This window comes from Macaca thibetana, chromosome X (assembly GCF_024542745.1).
Source record: "Macaca thibetana thibetana isolate TM-01 chromosome X, ASM2454274v1, whole genome shotgun sequence".
Taxonomy (NCBI): domain Eukaryota; kingdom Metazoa; phylum Chordata; class Mammalia; order Primates; family Cercopithecidae; genus Macaca; species Macaca thibetana.
Genome location: NC_065598.1, coordinates 54557570 through 54582345, shown reverse-complemented (window position 1 = coordinate 54582345; position 24776 = coordinate 54557570). Strand labels below are relative to the sequence as shown.

General features: G+C 40.4%; 2 protein-coding genes across 12 annotated transcripts in view; one reads left to right on the top strand and one right to left on the bottom strand.

Moving 5' to 3' along the window:
• Positions 1-5459, bottom strand: part of LOC126946538 (putative G antigen family E member 3) — a 275323-nt gene extending 269864 nt beyond the window's left edge. For 5 of the 11 annotated variants that reach the window (XM_050776977.1, XM_050776976.1, XM_050776982.1 and 2 more), the window contains exons 1-3: positions 3974-4057; positions 3489-3597; positions 2621-2746 (exon numbers count right to left, since the gene is read on the bottom strand). In XM_050776977.1, coding sequence (XP_050632934.1) covers positions 2621-2746; positions 3489-3597; positions 3974-4057 — 319 coding nt within the window. Of the gene's footprint in view, positions 1-1072; positions 1352-2620; positions 2747-3488; positions 3598-3973; positions 4060-4991; positions 5186-5387 lie in introns of those variants that run through there. The other 6 variants (XM_050776989.1, XM_050776978.1, XM_050776993.1 and 3 more) reach the window with 5 other exon arrangements.
• ALAS2 (5'-aminolevulinate synthase 2) overlaps positions 1-24776 on the top strand; it is a 425802-nt gene that overhangs the window by 291441 nt on the left and 109585 nt on the right. The gene's annotated exons all lie outside the window — the stretch shown is intronic.

The window sequence follows — 24776 nt, the reverse complement described above, 5'->3', positions numbered from 1 at the left end:
TCAAGACTGAACCAGGAACAAATCCATAACCTGAACAGACCAATAACAAGCAACAAGATCAAAGCCATAATAAAAGTCTTCCAGTAAAGAAACGCCTGGACCTGATGGCTTCACTACTGAATTCTACTCAACGTTTAAAGAAGGAATACTACCAATTCTACTCAAACTACTTTGAAAAACAGAAGAGGAGGGAATAGTTCTAAACTCATTCTATGAGGCCAGTATTACCCTGATACCAAAACCAGACGAAGACACATCAAAAAAAGAAACTACAGGGCAAAACCGCTGATGAATATTGATGCAGAAATCCTCAACACAATACTAGCAAATCAAATTCAACAATACGTTAGAAAGAATCATCATCATGACCAAGTGAGATTTATCCCTGGGATGGAAGGATGGTTTAACATATGCAAATTAATGTATGTGATAAATCATATCAATGGAATGATAAAAACCATATAATCATTTCAATTGATGCTGAAAAGCATTTAATAAATCTCAGTGTGTCATCATGATACAAATGCTGAAAACACCAGTGAAAGAAGGAACATACTTCATTGTAATAAAAGTCATATACCACAGATCCACAGCTAGTATTGAAGTGCCTCATTGTCTGGGGTAACACCCAGAGTTCTTGGACTCACAGCCAAGGAAATCAAGGACATGGGCACACCAAGAGTGAGGTGTAGAGCAGAAAGTTAATAGGAGAAACAAAGAGAACAGCTTTCTACTGCAGAGAGGGGTCCCAGAAAAAAACAGTTGCCATCCTGCAATGAAATACAGGGGTTTTTATAGATGAGCTAGTGGGGAGGCAGTATCTGATCACCCACACAGGGTACAAACAACCGGTTAGGACCAGGTGTACCATCTGCATAGGGTGTGAATCTCTGGCAGCCCCCACCCTAATCTTTTATTATGCAGGCAGGTCCTCAGCCTGAGCTACAACATGTTGCTCATTTCGTTCTTACTGTGTATGTGCTACAAAAGGGGAGGTGGAAAGCCCATGGTGGACATGCCTGGCCCCACGTGGCCTTATCTATCTGTGCAGCTGTTGGCATCCCACTATGAAAGCTTCCAGCTTCCTATCTATCTATGATAGAAAATCAATGTACCAACATTTTATCTCCATGTACCATCTCAAACACAGGATTTAAACGTTCAAAAAAATTACAATTCTCAAGACTATTAAAGATCCAGAAACAAATTTAACAAAAACGTGCAAGGATTCTTTGCAGAAAACTGAAAAACTTTAATAAAAGAATGTTATCAGTCAAATATCCAGCATAACAATAACATTCTTCGTTTCAGTCTTCATTTTTCTTGGTGTAAACCTATGGTTGCGCATCACCTATAACATAAATATAAAATTAGGACCTGTTACCAGATTTTTATTCATATGACACTAGAGGTATACAACTACGGTGTTCATGAACCAATATCAGAACCCTGAGGGTGACCCTTCAGCCTACAACCAGATAGCCTCTGAATATACTCTGAAGGTAGACTTCCAGGCATATTAACAATATTTTTAATTCATGCCACTTTTTCTAGTAGAATAAGAAAACAAAGAGACTGTTCAACTTCAGAATGAATTCAATCAAGTGAATCTATTTGTGTGTATAAGTGGAAAGCAAAAACACAAAGAAAAAAAACGCATATACATTCAATGAAAATTCAACGAAACAAAATCCAAAGGGAAAAAGATATTTTTAAAGTATCATTTAAACATTTTGATATGAAATAACACTCTGAACACAGAATATATTTAGAACTCCCTAAGTGAAGGAAATAGAAAAGTCAGTATTACATTTGTTTTGTGTCTCTTGTGAAAAAGTGTAAAAACGTTACTTTGGACTAGTTTAGCCATTATGCAGTTAAAGCTTTAAGTAGGGTGAACATTTGTCACTATTTTCACCAGTACTCCTGCCTCTTTACATGCCTAAAAGCAGTTCAGTTTATACAGTAAACTGAATACCCACGCTAGCTGTAAGCCATTACCATCACAGTTAACATCACAAAATAAACTGATGCTTATTATAAACATGTTACATATTTGTTAAAAACAGGCCTCTATAAAAATATCTGCAAATTATTGGCTGTTGGTTAAATGACTTTACATTCAAAAGTCACAACATGTTTTCATATCTTTTTTTAAAAATGACACATAAAATCGAATATATTTATCACATATAACATGATGCTTTAAAATATATATTCACATTGTGAAATGGCTACATCAAGCTAATTAGTATCTGCATTACTTCAAATAGCTGTGAAGACACTCGATATCTACTCTCTTAGCATGTTTCATGAATCTTTCATATCATAATCCAATTAACTTTGACCCAATTTTTCTCCATCTCTTGAAGTCCGGGCCTCAAGTGATCCTTCTGACTCGGCCTCCCAAAGTGCTGGAATTAAAACCATGAGCCAGCATACCTGGCCCTCTATCTCTGATAGTGTGTGAGGCAGCCATCTGGGATCCGAACTACCTTCAAAGAATCTTTAGACGTGAAATATGATATTAAAGTAGCAGTAATTTTACCTCTGTGTCACACAAAATATAATATTGTGAAAATAGACACCCTATAGTTAGCATCTTAATTGAACAACATACCTGCTTCCAGCACTTTAGTGGGATCAAAAGTGGGCAGAGTCTCCTCCCTGACATCAGGACCATCTCCAGGCTCATCCTCTATCTTAAGCAGAGCCAGTGCCTGTTGAAAAGCTTCCACGTCGGGACCTTAAAAGATAAAAAGGTCATCAGTTTACAAATTAAAATGTGAACTATGAACGAGGAAATGATAATGTTTATTCCCTCATCATTATGAAATAAAAACCTGTAGGCTAATTATTTCAGGAGTCTGTTGCCAGGAAAACAGGAAAGCAGAGATGTTCAAACATCACCCTTTCCTTTCCCAAGGCTGGCCCTAGACAACTTACTTGCCCCTTTTGTACTCATTTGTTCTTATTCTTATCACATTAAATCAGTGATTTGTTTGAGTCAGTCTGACTAGACTATGAGCTTTAGGCTACAGTTTGGCACTGACGTTTCCAGCACTTAGTAACATGGCATGAGGAAGCATTAATAAATGTGTATTAAAAAGTTTCTTAAAAAATACATGAGATGTCCGCAGATTTCAGACTAGGAAGCTACAAGGAGCCATTCTTCCACAGAAACATAAAATACAAAACAAACCAAAAAACAGGAAATGGCCGAGCAAACCATACAGGAGCTCTGGAAAACACTCACAGGCTTATGACAACCATGAAAGTACCCAATCAATAAAAAGCCTCTGTCAAAATGGTAGGAAAGTTTTGTGGCTTTTTATGTGTCCTTGTCCCACCCCTCCCCACAGCAGCACCAGGAAATGTTTAAGATTCCTTCTATTGTCTTCTGGCCTCCTGTTACTGGTATGTCAAAAAATATAATGCATAAATATACCTCCACCACCCACAAGCATTATTCTCCACTCTCCCTTCACCTTGAACAGCAGGTGCTCCTTCATTTTCGATCTCCCCACTAGGTGCAATACCCTGATTTTCAGTTGGTGCTTCCTCTTCTTGACGTTTTTCCTCAGTGGGCTGCTGGACCTAAGGGTGTAAGTGTGTGTGCGAATAAAAACTCAATAATATAAATACACAAATGCATATGTGCATCGAATCATAAATCTAAAGATATTCTTCCAACAGACGTATATATGTGTGTGTGTGTGTGTGTATATATATATATACACACACACACACACACACACACACACACCGGGGGGGGGAGAGAGAGAGAGAAATATCCATATCCATACAGGTAACACCAGAATATAATATTTCTGAACAAAAGTTTCCTTCATGAGATGCAATCATCATTTTTTTATCAGCATGGAACCCCTGGACCAGTGCATGTACACTAGCTCAAATATATTTTGTAAAATAAATTGTGTTAATAGAAAACATCAAATGTTAAAGGACTCACAATCACAGATTCAACCGGCTGGGAAGACTCTTGGTCATTTCCTCTTTCTGAGGATTGGGATCTTGTTCTTACATGCTCACTCATATTTCCTACTGAAAACAGAATATTGTTATTTGGAAAAAGTGTGTAAGAACTTAGCTATATATATGAACATTCCATGGCAAAATGGTGATTTGTACTTTTAAAAGTTTGAATTTATCTTAATTTTGAAACTATTTTCAAACTAATTCACAGAGCAATGATAAGTACTCATGCTTTCCAATCAAACTAAGGACAGATTTGTTTGTATCACAGTTGAAGAGGCACAGAAATCACCTTAACGCCATAGCAAAAGACAGAAGACATTCCTGAGTTTTGGTTTCACAATCAGACTCTCCATCATGAAGACATTTAGGAAAAAACGGGCAGAGAATTGAAACTGAAATGACTACTGCTTTCGTCTCACTCTGATTTGCTAGGCCCATTTCACCCCCACACCCTTCCCAAAATCGAGTCTTGCTGGAAAGCACAGCCTCACCCATTCCTTCCCATGACGTTCACAGCGGAGGTGAGAAATTGTGAAACAGAGTGAACGTTATGCTCCTCACGGGACACCTCTGCCAGGCACTCTACAGACCTCAGGGCCGCAGTCACCAGCCCACAGCGCTCCCAGTTCCCAGGCCCCTTCCTTACCGAACACGCTGTCCATTTCCGCGCTCCTACCTAGGAGTCTAGAAACTGTCCTGTCTCAGAGGGTTCCAGGAGTTTCCGGGACTCAGACACCTCTAACAGCACCCGCAGCACTGGCCCCATCTTCACGCGATCCCTCCCCTCTGTGGCCCACCTTCCTCCCTCGTCCCAGCCCAGCCACAAAGACAAGTCCCATGGTGGCATGGCGACCTAGGAGGAGCTGGACGATGACTGCAAGGCCCTTTTCCCTCAGAAGCCACGGACTGTGCTGCAGGACCTGTCCTAACGCTGGCTCCTCCACACATTCACTCACAACTAAATTCTCAGGAAGACCGCTCTGCGGACCTACCGGCTGCGTCTCAATCAGTGAGAAAGAATCAAGATGGCGGAAAGAATGAAGACACAACCTCTCCCTGCAGAGCTCTGCGTGGACAGAAGGTGGGCAGCAAGGCGCCTAGGCAACAACAGACACGCGTAGCAACAGACATGCGCAGCAACAGGTCTGTGCAACATGCGCACTGAGGAGGGCATTCGCCTCCAGACTGAAGTTTTCCTGCCTCTGTGGAGAACCTAAACCAGCAGCGCTCCTAACATCGAAAATGAATTGCAAAGCACTTTTCTTTTTCCCCCGCCCAACCTTTCTTTCCCTTCCAGTGGCTTTGGAGAATATGAGCCCCAGCTTACTCTAATAATGTGTTTCAGAAAAATTCACCATCACAGAAATAAATCTTAAATATTTTTATACCTGTTTTATATACGCTTCCAGAAATCATTTTCTTGCCTCCTTCACGAGTTTGCTGTCATGCTTGCAGTCGTGTTATCCACTCTAATACGATAAGACATTCATAGTTCTTGGTTGCATTATTGTACGTTCAAAATCATTGATCCAGCTGGACAACATTAAAGTGGTAGGAACTCAACCTTAGTTGTTGAATCCCTGTTTCACCCACTGTTTTGAAATGGCTCTTTTATCATCACCTACATCCCCACTCAATTTTGTATGTAACTCTCTTCTTTTAATTTTCTTCCATTGAGTTGTTTATACCTGTACCACTACTGCAGTATTTTAATAGCTGTAGCTTAATGATAGTTGAAATGTGAAGTAATGCTTGCCCTCCCTCACTGATTTCTCCTTTTCTATCAATTCTGACACGTTGGTCTTTCAGATGAACTGCAGAATCATTTGATCAGGTGCTAAAATATTCCTGTTGAGATACTAGTTACTATTTTTATATTACATGTTAACTCTGAGACAATAGCCATCTATTTTAGAATCTCTCAATCAAAAAAAAAAAAAAAAAGCCACTCCTCAATTCCTCAAGTCTTTTAACGTATCCCGCACAATGACTGGGTTTTTTGCTACATATTAGTTCTTCACATTCAAATTAAATTTATTCATGGGCATTTTTATTTTTCCATTCCATTGCTGACACGTGTTTGCTTTTACTCCACTATGTTTTTCACGCAAGTCAAACAACCTCTGTTTGCAAACCATATGATTCCATACCTAGAAAATCCCGGACACTCTACCCAAAAGTTCCTTGATCTTATAAACAACTGCAGGAAATTTTCAGGATACAAAATTAAGGTACCTAAAGCAGGAGCGTTTCTGTACACCAACTACCTTGAAGCTCAGAGCCAAATCAGAAGCACAATCCCATTCACAATTGCCACAAAAAGAATAAAATACCTAGGAATACAGCTAACTAGGGAGTAGAACAATCTCTGCTATGAGAACTACAAAACACTGCTCAAAGAAATCAGACATGACACAAACGGAAAATCATTCTATGCTTGTGAACAGGAAGAAGCAATATTTTCAAAATAGCCAAACTGATCAGAGCAATCTATAGATTCAATGGTGTTCCTACTAAACTATGAATGACATTCTATATGGAATTAGAAGAAAACTATTTTAAAATTCATATGGGATGGTTGCAGGGATCTGGCAAGATAGCCTAATAGGAAAAGCGTTGGTCTGCAGTTCCCAGCAAGACCAACACAGAAGGCAAGGGATTTCTGCATTTCCAACTGAGGTACCCAGTTCGTCTTATTGGGACTGGTTAGGCAGTGAGTGCAGCCCACGGAGGGCAAGCAGAAGCAGGGTGGGGCATTGCCTACCCGTGAAATGCAAGGAGTCAGGAATCTCCCTCCCCAAGCCAAGGGAAACTGTAACATACTGTGCTATCTGGTCCAGATTCTACGCTTCTCCCACAGTTTTTGCAATCTGCAGACGAAAAGATTCCCTCTTGTGCTAACACCAGCAGGACCCTGGGTTTCAAGCACAAAACTGGGCAGTTGTTTGGGCAGACACTGAGCTAGTTGCAGGAGTTTTATGTTTTTTTTTTTTTGGTACCCCAGTAGCACCTGGAACCCAGTGTCACACAACTGTTCGCTCTCCTGGAAAGGGGGCTGAATCCAGGGAACCAGGTGGTCTTGCTCAGCAGGTGCAGTCCTATGGAGCCCAGCAAGCTAAGAATCACTGGCTTGAAATTCTCATTGCCAGTCCAGCTGTCTGATGTCTACTTGCGACTATTGAGCTTGGTGGGAGGAGGGGTATCCACTATTGCTGAGGCTTGAGTAGGCGATTTTCCCCTGACAATGTTAAGGAAACCTGGAAGCTCGGAATGGGCGGAACTCATCACAGGGTGGCAAAGTGGCTGTGGCCAGATTGCCTCTCTAGATTCCTCCTCACTGGGCAGGGCATCTATGAAAGAAAGGCAGAGGCCCAGTCAGGGGTGTATAGATAAAACTGCCATCTCCCTGAGATAGAGCACCTGGGGGAAGGGATGGCTGTGGGTGCAGCTGCAGTGGACTTAAATGTCCCTGCCTGCCGTCTCTGAAGAGAAGAGCAGATCCTGACAAGGAGGTTTCTCCCAGCATAGTGCTTGAGCTCTGCTAAGGGACAGACTGCCTCCTCAAGTGGGTCCCTGACCCCCATGCCTCCTGACTGGGAGAGACCTCCCAGCAGGGATCCACAACCACCTCATATAGGACAGCTCTGGCTGGCATCAGGCCAGTGCCCCTCTGGGACAAAGCTTCCAGAGGAAGAGGCAGGAAGCAATCTTTGCTGTTCCTGCAGCCTCCACTGGTGATGCCCAGGCAAACAGGGTCTGGAGTGGTCCTCCAGCAACCTGCAGCAGACCTGCAGAAGACGGGCCTGGCTGTTAAAAGAAAATCTGACAAAGGGCTAATATCCAGAACCTACAAAGAACTCAAACAAATTTACAAGAAAAAAACAAACAACCCCATCAAAAAGTGGGCAAAGGATATGAACAGACAGTTCTCAAAAGAAGACATTCATACAGTCAACAGACACATGAAAAAATGCTCATCATCACTGGCCATCAGAGAAATGCAAATCAAAACCACAATGAGATACCATCTCACACCAGTTAGAATGGCAATCATTCAAAAGTCAGGAAACAACAGGTGCTGGAGAGGATGTGGAGAAATAGGAACACTTTTACACTGTTGGTGGGATTGTAAACTAGTTCAACCATTATGGAAAACAGTATGGCGATTCCTCAAGGATCTAGAACTAGAAGTACCATATGACCCAGCCATCCCATTACTGGGGATATACCCAAAGGATTATAAATCATGCTGCTATAAAGACACATGCACACGTATGTTCATTGCGGCACTATTCACAATAGCAAAGACTTGGAATCAACCAAAATGTCCATCAGTGACAGACTGGATTAAGAAAATGTGGCACATATACACCATGGAATACTATGCAGCCATAAAAAAGGATGAGTTCGTGTCCTTTGTAGGGACATGGATGCAGCTGGAAACCATCATTCTTAGCAAACTATCATAAGAACAGAAAACCAAACACCGCATGTTCTCACTCATAGGTGGGAACTGAACAATGAGATCACTTGGACTCGGGAAGGGGGACATCACACACCGGGGCCTATCATGGGGAGGGGGGAGGGGGGAGGGATTGCATTGGGAGTTATACCTGATGTAAATGACGAGTTGTTGGGTGCTGACGAGTTGATGGGTGCAGCACAGCAACATGGCACAAGTATACATATGTAACAAACCTGCACGTTATGCACATGAACCCTAGAACTTAAAGTATAATAATAATAATAATAAAAAGAAAAACTAACTAACAGAAAGCAATAACATCAACATCAACAAAAAGGACACCCAGATGGAAACCACATCCAAAGGTCATCAGCCTTAAAGATCAAAGGTAGCTAAATCCATGAAGATGAGGAAAAACCAGCACAAAAATCCTGAAAATTCCAAAAACCAGAATGCCTCTTTCCCTCCAAACGATTGCAACTCCTCTCCACCAAGGATACAAAACTGGATGAAGAATGAGTTTGACAAACTGACAGAAGTAGGCTTCAGAATGTGAATAATAACAAACTCCTCTGAGCTAAAGGAGCATGTTCTAACCCAATGCAAGGAAGCTAAGAACCTTGACAAAAGGTTACAGGAACTGCTAACTAGAAGAACTCGTTTTAGGGAAGAACATAAATGACCCGAGGGAGCAGAAAAACAGAGGACTACATCTTCATGAAGCATACACAAGAATCAATAGCTGAATCAATGAGGCGGAAGATCAGAGATTGAAGATCAACTTACTGAAATAAGGCGTGAAGACAAGATTAGAGAAAAAACAATGAGAAGGAATGCATTAAACCCCAAACAAATATGAGACTATGTGAAAAGACCAAACCTATGATTGATTGGGGTCCCTGAACGTGAAGGGGAGAATGAAAGCAAACTGGAAAACACACTTCAGGGTAGTATCCAAGAGAACTTCTCCAACCTAGCAAGACAGGCCAACATTCAAATACAGGAAATACAGAGAACACCACTAAGATACTCCTCGAGAAGAGCAGCCCCAAGACATAATCATCAGATTCTCCAAGGTTGAAACAAAGGGAAAAATGTTAAGGGCAGCCAGAGACCAAGGTCAGATTACCTATAAATGGAAGCCCATCAGATTAACAGCAGATCTTTCTGCAGAAACCCTACAAGCCAGAAGAGAGTGGGGGCCAATGTTCAACATTCATAAAGAAAAGAATTTTCAACCCAGAATTTCATACTGAGCCAAACTAAGCTTCATAAGGGAAGGAGAAACAAAATCCTTTCCAGAACAGCAAATGCTGAGGGATTCTGTCACCATCAGGCCTGCCTTACAAGAGCTCCTGAAGGAAGCACTAAATATGGAAAGGAAAAACTGGTACCAGTCACTGCAAAAACACACCAGAATATAAAGACCAACAACACTATGAAGAAACTGCATCAACTTAAGTGCAAAATAACCAGCTAGCAACATGATGACAGGATCAAATTCATACATAACAATATTAACCTTAAATATAAATGGGCTAAATGCCCCAGTTAAAAGACACAGTCTGGCAATTGGATAAAGAGTCAAGACCCATCATTGTGCTGTATTCAGGAGACCCATCTCACGTGCAAAGACACACATAGCTCAAAATAAAGGAATGGAGTATTGTTGACCAACCAAACCAAAAGCAAAAAAAAAAAAAAAAAAAAAAAAAAAAAGCAGATTCCTAGTCTCTGAAAAAACAGACTTTAAACAAATTTAAACCAGCAAAGATGAAAAAGGACAAAGAAGGGTATTACATAATGGTAAAGGGATCAATCCAACAAGAAGAGCTAACTATCCTAAATATATATCCACCCAATATAGGAGCACCCAGATTCATAAAACAAGTTCTTTGAGACCTACAAAGAGACGTACACACCCACTCAATAATAGTGGGAGACATTAACACCCTATTGTCAACATTAGACAGATCAATGAGATAGAAAATTAACAAAGATATTCAGGACTTGAACTCAGCTCTGGACCAAGTGGACCTAATAGATATATAGAGAACTCTCCACCTGAAATCAACAGAATATACATTCTTCTCAGCACCACATAGCACTGATTCTGAAATCGACCACATAATTGGAAGTAAAACACTCCTCGGCAAATGTGAAAGAATGGAAATCATAACAAACAGTCTCTCAGACCACCGTGCAATCAAATTAGAACTCAGGATTAAGAAAGTCACTCAAAACCTCACAACTACATGGAAACTGAACATCCTGCTCCTGAATGACTACTGGACATACAACAAAATTAAATCAGAAATAAAGAAGTTCTTTGAAACCAACGAGAACAAAGACAGAACGCACCAGAATCTCTGGGATACAGCCAAAGCAGCGTTTAAACGGAAATTTATAGCACTAAATGCCCACATCAGAAAGCAGGAAAGATCTAAAATTGACACCGTAACATCACAAATAAAAGAACTAGAGGAGCAAGAGCAAACAAATTCTGAATCTAGTAGAAGACAAGAAATAACTAACAACAGAGCAGAACTGAAGGAGATAGAGACATGGAAAGCCCTTCAAAAAAATCAATGAATTGAAGAGCTGGGTTTTTTTTGAAATAATTAACAAAACAGACCACTAGCCAGACAGAGAAAAGGGAGAAGAATCATATAGACACAATAAAAAATGATAAAGGGGATCTCATCACTGATCCCACAGAAATACAAACCACCATCAGTGAATACTATAAACACCTCTATGCAAAAAAAGTGGAAAATCTGGAAGAAAGGGATAAATTCCTGGACACATACACCCTCCCAAGACTAAACCAGGAAGAATTCGAATCCCTGAATAAACCAATAACAAGTTCTGAAATTGAGGCAGTAATTAGTAGCCTATCAACCAAAAAAAGGCCAGGACCAGACAGATTCACAGCCGAATTCTACCAGAGGTTCAAAGAGGAACAGGTAACATTCCTTCTAAAACTATTCCAAACAATAGAAAAAGATGGACTTCTCCTAATTCATTTTATGAGGCCAGCATCATCCTGATTCCAAAACCTGGCAGAGAGACACACACACAAAATGAAAATGTCAGGCCAGTATCCCTGATGAACTTTGATGTGCAAATCCTCAATAAAATACTGGCAAAACAAATCCAGCAGCACATCAAAAAGTGTATCCACCACGATCAAGTTGGCTTCATCCCTGGGATGCAAGGCTGGTTCAACATACGAAAATCAATAAATGTAATCTATCACATAAACAGAACTAATGACAAAAACCACATGCTTATCTCAATAGATGCAGAAAAGGCATTCGGTAAAATTCAACACCCCTTCATATTAAAACCTCTCAGTAAGCTAGGTATTGATGAAACATATCTCAAAGTAATAAGGGCTGTTTAGGTTGGGTGCGGTGGCTCACATCTGTAATTAGCACTTTGGGAGGCTGAGGCGGGCAGATCATGAGGTCAGGAGATCAAGACCATTCTGGCTAACACGGTGAAACCCCGTCTCTACTAAAAATAAAAAAAAATTAGCCAGGCGTGGTGGCGGGTGCCTGTAGTCTCAGCTACTCAGGAGGCTGAGGCAGGAGAATGACTTGAACCTGGGAGGCAGAGCTTGCAGTGAGCTGAGATCACACCACTGCACTCCAGCCTGGGTGACAGAGCGAGACTCCATCTTAAAAAAAAAAAAAAAAAAAAAAAAAAAAGAGATATTTATGACAAACCCATAGCCAATATCATACTGAATGGGCAAAAGCTGGAAGCAATCCCTTTGAAAACAGGCACAAGACAAGGATGACCTCTCTCACCACTCCTATTCAACATAGTGTTGGAAGTTCTGGCCAGAGCAATCAGGCGACAGAAAGAAAGAAAGGGTATTCAAATAGGAAGAGAGGAAGTAAAATTGTCTCTGTTTGCAGACAACATGATTGTATATTTAGAAAACCCCATCGTCTCAGCCCAAAGACTCCTTAAGCTGATAAACAACTTCAGTAAAGTCTCAGGATACAAAATCAATGTGCAAAAATCACAAGCATTCCGAGACACCAATAACAGACAAGCAGAGAGCCAAATCATGAGTGAACTCACATTCACAATTGCTACAAAGAAAATAAAATACCTAGGAATACAACTTACAGGAGAGGTGAAAGGCCCTCTTCAAGGAGAACTACAAACCACTGCCCAAGGAAATAAGGGAGGACACAAACAAATGGAAAAAAATTCCATGCTCATGGATAGGAAGAATCAATATCGTGAAAACGAACTAACTGCCCAAAGTAATTTATAGATTCAATGCTATTCCTACCAAGCTACTATAGACTTCCTTCACAGAACTAGAAAAAAACTACTTTAAATTTCATATGGAATCAAAAAAGAGTGCATATAGCCAAGACAATCCTAAGCAAAAATAATAAAACTGGAGGCATCACGCTACCTGACATCAAACTACACTACAAGGCTACAGTAACAAAAACAGCATGGTACTGATACCAAAACAGAGATACAGACCAATGGAACAGAACAGAGCCCTCAGAAATAACACCACATATCTATAACCATCTGATCTTTGACACACCTGAGAAAAACAAGCAATGGGGAACAGATTCCCTACTTAATAAATGGTCCTAGGAAAACTGGCTGGCCATATGCAGAAAACAGAAATTGAACCCCTTCCTTACACCTTATACAAAAATTTACTCAAGATATCTTAAAGACTTAGATGTAAAACCTAAAACCATTAAAACCCTAGAAGAAAACTTAGACAATACCATTCAGAACATAGGTATGGGCAAAGACTTCATGACTAAAACACCAAAAGCAATTGCAACAAAAGCCAAAATTGGCAAATGGGATCTAAATAAACTAAAGAGATTCTGCACAGCAAAAGAAACTACCATCAGAGTAAACAGGCAACCTACAGAATGGGAAAAATTTTTTTGCAATCTATTCATCTGACAAAGGCCTAATATCCAGAATCTACAAGGAACTTACACAAATTTGCAAGAAAAAAAAAAAAAAGAATCCCATCAAAAAGTGGGCTAAGGATATAACACACACTTCTTGAAAGAAGACATTTATGCAGCCAACAAACATATGAGAAAAAGCTCATCATCACTGGTCATTAGAGAAATGCAAATCACAACCACAATGAGATACCATCTCATGCCAGTTAGAATGGTGATCATTAAAAAGTCAGGAAACAACAGATGCTGGCGAGGATGTTGAGAAATAGGAATGCTTTTACGCTGTTGGTGGGAGTGTAAATTAGTTCAGCCATTGTGGAAGACAGTGTGGCAATTCATCAAGGATCTAGAACCAGAAATACCATTTGACCCAACAATCCCATTACTGGGTATAACCCAAAGGATTATAAATCATTTTACTATAAAGACAACATGCACACATATGTTTACCACAGCACTGTTTACAATAGCAAAGACTTGGAACCAACCTGAATTCCCATCAATGGTAGACTGAATAAAGAAAATATGACACATACACACCATGGAATACTATGCAGCCATAAAAAAGAATGAGTTCATATCCTTTGCAGGGACATGGATGAAGCTGGAGATCATCATCCTCAGCAAACTAACACAGGAACAGAAAACCAGACACTGCACATTCTCACTCATAGTTGGGAGTTGAACAGTGGGAATATGTGGACACAAGGAGGAAAATATTGCACACTGGAGCCTGTCAGGGGATGGGGGGAAAGCGGAGGGAGAGCTTTGGGACAAGTACTTAATGCATGCGGGGCTTGAAGCCTAGATGACAGGTTGATAGGTGCAGCAAACCACAGTGGCACATGTATACTTATGTAACAAACCTGCACATTCAGCACATGTATCCAGAACTTAAAGTAAAATAAAAATAAATAAATAAATAAATATTAGCTGAGCATGGTGGTATGCACCTGTAGTCCCAGCTACAAAGGAGGCTGACATGGGAGGATCTCTTGAGCCCAGAAGGTCAAGGCTGCAGTGAGCCATAATCATCCCAGTGCACTCTAGTCTGGGTGCCAGAGCAAGACCTTGTTTCAAGAAAGAGAAGAAAGCAAAGAAATGAAAGAAAGGAAAGAGAGAAAAAAAGGAAGGAAGAAGGAGGGAAGGAAGGAAGGAAATGAAAGAAGTGAGAAAAAGGAAGAAAGGAAGGAGGAAGGAAGGAGGAAAAAGGGAAGGAGGGAAGGGAGAGAGAGGGAAGGAAGGAAGGAAGGAGGGAGGGAGGGAAAGAAAGAGAGAGAAAGAAAGAAAGAAAGAAAGAAAGAAAGAAAGAAAGAAAGAAAGAAAGAAAGAAGAAGAGAAGAAGAAGGGAAGGAAGGAAAAGGAAGGAAGAAAGCAAGAAGGAAGGAAGAAAGAAAGAGAAAGAGGAAGGAAGGAAGGAAGGAAGGAAAGAAAGAAAGAAAGAAAGAAAGAAAGAAAGAAAGAAAGAAAGAAAGAAAGAAAGAAAGAAAGAAAGAAAAAGGAAGGAAGGAAAGAAGGAAAGAAGGGAGGGAGGGAGGGAGGGAGGAAGAAAGGAAGGAAGGAAGGAAGGAAAGAAGGAAGGAAGGAAGGAAGGAAGGAAGGAAGGAAGGAAGGAAGGAAGGGGATTTCCACAGGCACAGATAAGGACTAAGCATCTGTACAAAAAGACCATTCAAATGATTATATCATATAATCCTTAGCGATTACACATAAATTAGTGTTTTTTACTACTGACTACCCAATGCAGAAGGTAGGCACTCATGATGAAGATCAGATTAATCACAGATTATTAAATAAACCAAAGTGCTTGTAGGGTCTGAGGGGCAGAAGTGAATTTGTGGTCTCTGCATGCCATCTCCACCAGCTCCTCCTCTGCCCTCTGTCTTATCAGTCCATGTTAGCAAGGGAATGAGATGTCCTTGCCTCCTCTTCTCCTTCAACCCAGGACAATTTTGCCCCCAACAAACATCTCCCAAAACAGAATGTACAAAAAAGAGAATCAGGCAGAAAGACACACAGTGTGAAATAACTGATGACGGTTTTTACTGAGGTGAGCAGGGCCTCCCTGACACCCATAATTGCCCTCCCCAAGTGATGTCGGGCTCCATAATCCTTTAACGACATAGACCCTATTTCCAAAGGCCTGAGCCCTGAAGCTTGGCTTCAGAAAATGTTTCCAGAGCCAGAAAAGGAAGCCTAGAGAAACATGCAGAAAGTCACCATTTTTAAAATAACCTTTTGGATTTTGAATAATTTTAAGTTTATAGAAAAGTTACAGACAGAGTTCCCATATACAGTTCACCCAGTTTTCCCTATTGATAACATTTTACATAACCATGGTACACTTGTCAAAACCAAGAAATTAATATTGGTACTATCAGCTAAACGAAATAAGTTATTCAGATGTCCTTACTTTTTACACTAATGTTCTTTTTCTCTTTCAGGATCCCATTTAGTCATCACAGCTCCTCAATCTCCTCTGGACTGACAATTTTTCAGTTTGTCCTTGTTTTTGATGACCTTGACAATTTTGAGGAATACTGGTCAGGTATTTTGTCGAATTTGGGTTTATCTAATGTTTTCCCATGATTGGAGTTGGTTTGTGGGTTTTGGAAAATACGAATAGAATGATACAGAGCATTCACAGATGGGGTACATGATATCAGTATGAGTTATTACTGCCGACATCAACCCTGATTACTTGGTTAAAGTAGTGGTTATCAGCTATAAAGTTATTTTCCCCCTGTTATTTGGAACTCAGTGACTAAGTCTGAAAGCTCCATTTTCGTTTTTAAAAACATTTTATTTTAGGTTCAGAGGTACATGTGCAGGCTTGTTATATAGGTACATTTTGTGTCATGGGGGTTTGGTGTGCAGATTATTTCACCACCCAGGTAATAAGCATGGTACCCAATAGATAGATTTTTGATGCTCACCCTCCTCCCACCTTCCACCCTCAAGTCTAGTTGACCCTGGTGTCTGTTGTTCCCTTCTTTGTGTCCATATCTTCTCAATGTTTAGCTCCCATTTATAACTGAGTACACGCAGTATTTGATTTTCTGTTCCTGCATTAGTTGCTTAGGTGAATGGTCTCCAGCTCCATCCATGCTGCTGCAAACGATATGATCTCGCTCATTTTTATGGCCACATAGTATTCCATGTTGTATCACATTTTCTTTATCCAGTCCACTGTTGATGGACATTTAAGTTGGTTCCTTGTGTTTGCTGTTGTGAATTGCACTGCGATGAACATACACGTGCATGTATCTTTATGGTAGAATTATTTACATTCCTTTGAGTATATAATCAATAATAGGATTGCTAGATGAAATGGTAATTCTCTTTTCAGTGCAGAAGTACACCCACTCCCTATATCTGTGTCCAAAAAAGCAGCACTTCTATGGCCCTCGTACACTTTCATCCTCTGGGAACTGCCCTTTATCCTAAGAAAATAGTGATGAAACAATTGTAAACAAAGGTGCAACTTATTTCTTGGAGGAAAAAGCCACTCTCTGAATACTATTATGACAGATTTACAATGCACACAATTTCTCAACACTTCTTTCATTGAGAGGTGACATGACTCTGGGCTTGCCTGAGACTTCTTTGACCAAAAACAATATGGCAGAAGTGACACTATGACAGTTTCAGGCCTAGTCTTTAAGAGAACTGTTTCTGCTTTGGATTTTAGGAGTCTGAGCTGCCATGCAAGATGTCTGACTACCCTGCTGGAAAGATTGTATAGAGAAGGTCTGAGACAATATGGAGAAGGAAAAGGGACCAGCTTATCCCATTCTTCCAAGTTATTCTTTTCAAGGTGACAGGCATGTGAATAAAGCCACCCTTCAATATCCACACCAAATAGTGACCTCCCCACCAGGCAATGCCATGTGAAACAGAGGAATTACCTAGCCCACAAAATCACAATGTATAATACATTTTGTTGTTTTAAACCAATAGTTTTTGGAGTCATTTTGGCACAAAATAAAACTGAAATAACAACATACACCTCTTCTGCTACTATCCTATAATTTCTATTCTTTTCAATGCCAAGCTTCTTGAAAGTGTAGACTACATTGTCTTGCTGTAATTGATCACCTCTCCTTCCATCCTCAATACACTGCAATCTGTCCTCTTTCTCTCACATCCATGGAATCTTTCCTTCCCACAATCACCAATAATTTTCTTATTAATGGAACTAAATGACTCACTTCAGTCCTTACTTTACTTGACTTCTCTGCAGTCTTGAGCACAGTTGACATCCTGCCTTCATGAAACTTTCCATTTCTCAGCCCCTGTGACAGCAGCTCCTTCCAATTATCCTTCTACCTCTCTGACCACTTTTTATAAGTCTCCCCCTTGAGATCCTCTTCCCTTGCTTGCTTTTTAAATACTGTAGTCTTCCAGCTCTGACTTCTGTTCTTGTCATTCTATACGTGATCTCTGGATAACCACATCACTACCCAAAGCTTCCAGTCATCTGACATTGATCACTGTTTAAGCTAATTCCTCCCTCCCTGAGTCATAGACCCTGTACAGTAGAAGATTTGAAGGACATCTCCAATCAGACATCCAAAAGGCCCTGCAACTCAACCAAAAACCTGAGAATTATTCTCTCTCTCTCTATTTCTCTCTGTCTGCCACTCCTTCCCTCCTCTATCTTCCCCAATACTCCATGAATCTGCTCTGAAAAAGCCAGTTACTGTGACCTCCACATTGACAAATATTTGTGTAACTTCTCTCCCTGGTCACAAATCTAGTTACTGATAAGGAGCTGAAATCAAGTGATATACAAAGATGTCCACAATTTCAATGTATAGGGCACAGACAGAACAGAGACAATGATGGGACCCTTTGAGTAACAGAGCTAAAAATTTCATCTTCCATATTAAGCAGCCAACCAATGTGTCTAAAATTGATAATGAGGAAATATTCATATAAGCTTAATATTTGGAAATATGCAAGTAAATACCAGAATAAATAAGCAAAAGTTTAAGGTGAAGGATATCAGGATGGGAAGGAATGACATAGGAAACTAGTTTTTTAAAGCTATTTTAAGCTTTGTAGTAACATTTTACTTTTTTTATTATTATACTTTAAGTTCTAGGGTAAATGTGCACAATGTGTAGGTTTGTTACATATGTACACATGTGCCATGTTGGGGTGCTGCACCCATTAACTTGTCATTTACATTAGGTATATCTCCTAATGTTATCCCTCCCCGCTCCCTCCCCACCCCACGACAGACCCCAGTGTGTGATGTTCCCCACCCTGTGTCCAAGTGTTCTCATTGTTCAATTCCCACCTATGAGTGAGAACATGCGGTGTTTGGTTTTCTGTCCTTGTGATAATTTGCTCAGAATGATGGTTTCCAGCTTCATCCATGTCCCTACAAAGGGCATGAACTCATCCTTTTTTAAGACTGCATAGTATTCCATGGTGTATGTGCACCATATTTTCTTAATCCAGTCTATCATTGATGGACATTTGGGCTGCTTCCAAGACTTTGCTATTGTGAATATTGCCACAATAAACATACGTGTGCATGTGTCTTTATAGCAGCATGATTTATAATCCTTTGGGTATATACCCAGTAATGGGATGGCTGGGTCAAATGGTATTTCTAGTTCTAGATCCTTGAGGAATCGCTACCCTGTCTTCCACAATGGTTGAACTAGTTTACAGTCCCAGCAACAGTGTAAAAGTGTTCCTATTTCTCCACATCCTCTCCAGCACCTGTTGTTTCCTGACTTTTGAATGATTGCCATTCTAACTGGTGTGAGATGGTATCTCATTGTGGTTTTGATTTGCATTTCTCTGATGGCCAGTGATGATGAGCATTTTTTCATGTGTCTGTTGGCTGCATAAAAGTCTTCTTTTGAGAAGTGTCTATTCACATCCTTTGCCCACTTCTTGATGGGGTTGTGTGATTTTTTTTCTTGTAAATTTCTTTAAGTTCTTTGTAGATTCTGGATATTAGCCCTTTGTCAGATGCGTAGATTGTAAAAATTTTCTCCCATTCTGTAGGTTGCCTGTTCACTCTGACGGTAGTTTCTTTTGCTGTGCAGAAGCTCTTTAGTTGAATTAGATCCCATTTGCCAATTTTGGCTTTTGTTGCCATTGCTTTTGGTGTTTTAGTTATGAAGTCTTTGCCTATGCCTATGTCCTGAATGGTATTGCCTAGGTTTTCTTCTACTGTTTTTAGGGTTTTAGGTCTAACATTTAAGTCTTTAAAACATCTTGAATTAATTTTTGTATCAGGTGTAAGGAAGGGATCTAGTTTCAGCTTTCTACATATGGCTAGCCAGTTTTCCCAGCACCACTTATCAAATAGGGAATCCTTTCCTCATTTCTTGTTTTTGTCAGGTTTGTCAAAGATCAGATGGTTGTAGATGTGTGGCATTATTTCTCAGGGCTCTTTTCTGTTCCATTGGTCTATATCTCTGTTTCGGTAGTAGTACCATGCTGTTACAGTAGCCTTGTAGTATAGTTTGAAGTCAGGTCACTTGATGCCTCCAGCTTTGTTCTTTTGGCTTAGGATTGTCTTGGCAATGCGGGCTCTTTTTTGGTTCCATATGAACTTTAAAGTAGTTTTTTCCAATTCTGTGAAGAAAGTCATTGGTAGCTTGATGGGGTTGGCATTGAATCTATAAATTACCTTGGGCAGTATGGCCATTTTAATGATTGATTTTTCCTATCCATGAGCATGGAAAGTTCTTCCATTTGTTTGTGTCCTCTTATTTCGTTGAGCAGTGGTTTGTAGTTCTCCTTGAAAAGGTCCTTCACACCCCTTTTAATTTGGACTCCTAGGTATATTCTCTTTGAAGCAATTGTGAATGGGAGTTCACTCTTGATTTGGCTCTCTGTCTGTTATTGGTGTATAGGAATGCTTGCGATTTTTGCACATTGATTTTGTATCCTGAGACTTTGAAGTTGCCATCAGTTTAAGGAGATTTTGGGCTGAGACAATGGGGTTTTCTAATATACAATCATGTCATCTGCAAACAGAGACAATTTTACTTCCTCTCTTCCTATTTGAATACCCTTTATTTCTTTCTCCTGCCTGATTGCTCTGGCCAGAACTTCCAACACTATGTTGAATAGGAGTAGTGAAAGAGGGCATCCCTGTCTTGTGTCAGTTTTCAAAGGGAATGCTTCCAGTTTTTGCCCATTCAGGATGATATTGGCTGTGGGTTTGTCATAAATAGCTCTTATTATTTTGAGATATGTTCCATCAATACCTAGTTTATTGAGAGTTTTTAGCATGAAAGGCTGTTGAATTTTGTTGAAGGCCTTTTCTGCATCTATTGAGATAATCATGTGGTTTTTGTGTTTGGTTCTGTTTATATGATGGATTACATTTATTGATTTGTGTATGTTGAAGCAGCCTTGCATCCCTGGGATGAAGCCCACTTGATCATGGTGGATAACCTTTTTGATGTGCTGCTGGATTTGGTTTGCCGGTATTTTATTGAGGATTTTTGCATCAATGTTCATCAGGGATATTGGTCTAAAATTCTCTTTTTTTGTTGTGTCTCTGCCAGGCTTTGGTATTAGGATGATGCTGGCCTCATAAAATGAGTTAGGGAGGATTCCCTCTTTTTCTGTTGTCTGGAACAGTTTTAGAAGGAATGGTACCAGCTCCTCCTTGTACCTCTAGTAGAATTCGGTTGTGAATCCTTCTGGTCCTGGACTTTCTTTGGTTGGTAGGCTATTAGTTATTGCCTCAATTTCAGAGCCTGTTATTGGTCTATTCAGGGATTCAACTTCTTCCTGGTTTAGTCTTGGGAGGGTGTATGTGTCCAGGAATTCATCCATTTCTTCTAGAATTTCTAGTTTATTTGGGTAAAGGTGTTTATAGTATTCTCTGATGGTAGTTTGTATTTCTGTGGGATTGCTGCTGATATCCCCTTTATCAATTTTTATTGCGTCTATTTGATTCTTCTCTCTTTTCTTCTTTATTAGTCTTACTAGCGGTCTGTCACTTTTGTTGATCTTTTCAAAAAACCAACTCCTGGATTCGTTGATTTTTCTGAAGGGTTTTTTGTCTCTATCTCCTTCAGTTCTGCTCTGATCTTAGTTATTTCTTGCCTTCTGCTAGCTTTTGAATGTGTTTGCTCTTGCTTCTCTAGTTCTTTTAATTGTGATGTTAGGGTGTCAATTTTAGATCTTTCCTGCTTTCTCTTGTGAGCATTTAGTGCTATAAATTTCCCTCTACACACTGCTTTGAATGTTCCCGGTATTCTGGTATGTCGTGTCTTTGTTCTCGTTGGTTTCAAAGAACATCTTTAGTTCTGCTTTCATTTCATTATGTACCCAATAGTCATTCAGGAGCAGGTTGTTCAGTTTCCACATAGTTGAACGGTTTTGAGTGAGTTTCTTAATCCTGAGTTCTAGTTTGATTGCATTGTGGTCTGAAAGACAGGTTGTTGTGATTTTTGTTCTTTTATATTTGCTGAGGAGTGCTTTGCTTCCAATTATGTGGTCAATTTTGGAATAAGTGCGATGTGGTGCTGAGAAGGATGTATATTCTGTTGATTTGGGGTGGAGAGTTCTGTAGATGTCTATTAGGTCTGCTTAGTGCAGAGCTGAGTTCAATTCCTGGATATCTTTGTTAACTTTCTGTCTCGTTGATCTGTCTAAGGTTGACAGTGGGGTGTTAAAGTCTCCCATTATTATTGTGTGGGAGTCTAAGTCTCTTTGTAGGTCTCTAAGGACTTGCTTTATGAATCTGGGTGCTCCTGTATTGGGCGTACATATATTTAGGATAGTTAGCTCTTCTTGTTACAGTGATCCCTTTACCATTATGTAATGGCCTTCTTTGTCTCTTTTGATCTTTGTTGGTTTAAAGTCTGTTTTATCAGAGACTAGGATGGCAACCCCTGCTTTTTTTTGTTTTCCATTTGCTTGGTAGATCTTCCTCCATCCCTTTATTTTGAGCCTATGTGTGTCTCTGCACGTGAGATGGGTCTGCTGAATACATCACACTGATGGGTCTTGACTCTTTATCCAATTTACCAGTGTGTCTTTTAACTGGAGCATTTAGCCCATTTACATTTAAGGTTAATATTGTTATGTGTGAATTTGATCCTGTCATTATGATGTTCGGTGGTTATTTTGCTCATTAGTTGTTTCAGTTTCTTCCTAGCATTGATGGTCTTTACAATTTGGCACGTTTTTGGAGTTGCTGGTACCAGTTGTTCCTTTCCATGTTTAGTGCTTCCTTCATGATCTCTTATAAGGCAGGCCTGGTGGTGACAAAATCTCTCAGCATTTGCTTGTCTGTGAAGGATTTTATTTCTCCTTCACTTATGAAGCTTAGTTCGGCTGGATATGAAATTCCAGGTTGAAAATTCTTTTCTTGAAGAATGTTGAATATTGGCCCCCACTCTCTTCTGGTCTGTAGGGTTTCTGCTGAGAGATCCACTGTTAGTCTGACAGGCTTCCCTTTGTGGGTAACCCGACCTTTCTCTCTGACTGACCTTAACATTTTTTCCTTCACTTCAACTTTGGTGAATCTGACAATTATGTGTCTTGGAGTTGCTCTTCTCGAGGAGTATCTTTGTGGCATTCTCTGTGTTTCCTGAATTTGAATGTTGGCCTGCCTTGCTAGGTTGGGGAATTTCTCCTGTATAATATCCTGAAAAGTGTTTTCCAACTTGGTTTCATTCTCCCCGTCACTTTCAGGTACACCAATCAGATGTAGATTTGGTCTTTTCACATAGTCCCATATTTCTTGGAGGCTTTGTTCATTTCTTTTTACTCTTTTTTCTCTAAACTTCTGTTCTTGCTTCATTTCATTCATTTGATCTTCAATCACTGATACCCTTTCTTCCACTTGATCAAATTGGCTACTGAAGCTTGTGCATGTGTCATGTAGTTCTCATGCCATGGTTTTCAGCTCCATCGGGTCATTTAAGGTCTTCTCTATGCTGTTTATTCTGGTTAGCCATTTGTCTAATCTTTTTTTTTTTTTATTATACTTTAAGTTCTGGGGTACATGTGCATAATGTGCAGGCTTGTTACATATGTATACTTGTGCCATGTTGGCATGCTGCACCCATCAACTCATCAGTACCCATCAACTCATCATTTACATCAGGTATAACTCCCAATGCAATCCCTCCACCCTCCCCCCTCCCCGTGATAGGCCCCGGTATATGATGTTCCCCTTCCCGAGTCCAAGTGATCTCATTGTTCAGTTCCCACCTATGAGTGAGAACATGCGGTGTTTGGTTTTCTGTTCTTGCGATAGTTTGCTGAGAATGATGTTTTCCAGCTTCATCCATGTCCCTACAAAGGACACAAACTCATCCTTTCTTATGGCTGCATAGTATTCCATGGTGTATATGTGCCACATTTTCTAATCTTTTTTCAAGGTTTTTAGCTTCTTTGCAATGGGTTTGAAAACATCCTCCTTTAGCTCGGAGAAGTTTGTTATTACCAATCGTGTGAAGCCTACTTCTCTCAAATCGTCAAAGTCATTCTCTGTCCAGCTTTGTTCCATTGCTGGTGAGGAGCTGTGTCCCTTTGGAGTAGAAGAGGTGCTCTGATTTTTAGCATTTTCAGCTTTTCTGCTCTGGTTTCTCCCCATCTTTGTGGTTTTATCTACCTTTGGTCTCTGATGATGGTGACATACAGATGGGGTTTTGGTGTGGATGTCCTTTCTGTTTGTTAGTTTTCCTTCTAGCAGTCAGGACCATCAGCTGCAGGTCTGTTGGAGTATGCTGGAGGTCTACTCCAGATACTGTTTGCCTGGGTATCACCCGCAGACGCTGCAAAACAGCAAATATTGCAGAACAGTAAATGTTGCTGCCTGATCCTTCCTCTGGAAGCTTCATCTCAGAGGGGCGCCCGGCTGTATGAGGTGTCAGTTGGCCCCTACTGGGAGGTATCTCCCAGTTAGGCTACTTGGAGGTCAGGGACCCACTTGAAGAGGCAGTCCATTGTCAGATCTCAAGCTCCATGCTGGGAGAACTTCTACTCACTTCAAAGCTGTCAGACAGGGACATTTAAGTCTGCAGAAGTGTCTGCTGCCTTTTGCTCAGCTATGCCCTGCCTTCAGAGGTGGAGCCTACAGAGGCAGGCAGGCAGGCCTCCTTGAGCTGCAGTGGACTCCACTGAGTTTGAGCTTCCTGGCTGTTTCGTTTACCTACTCAAGCCTCAGCAATGGCAGATATCCCTCCCCTGGCCTTGCTGTTGCCTTGCAGTTCAATTTCAGACTGCTGTGCTAGCAGTGAGTGAGGCTCTGTGGGCATGGGACCCTTCAAGCTAGGTGCAGGATATAATCTCCTGGTGTGCCATTTGCTAAGACTGTTGGAAAAGCATAGTATTAGGGTGGG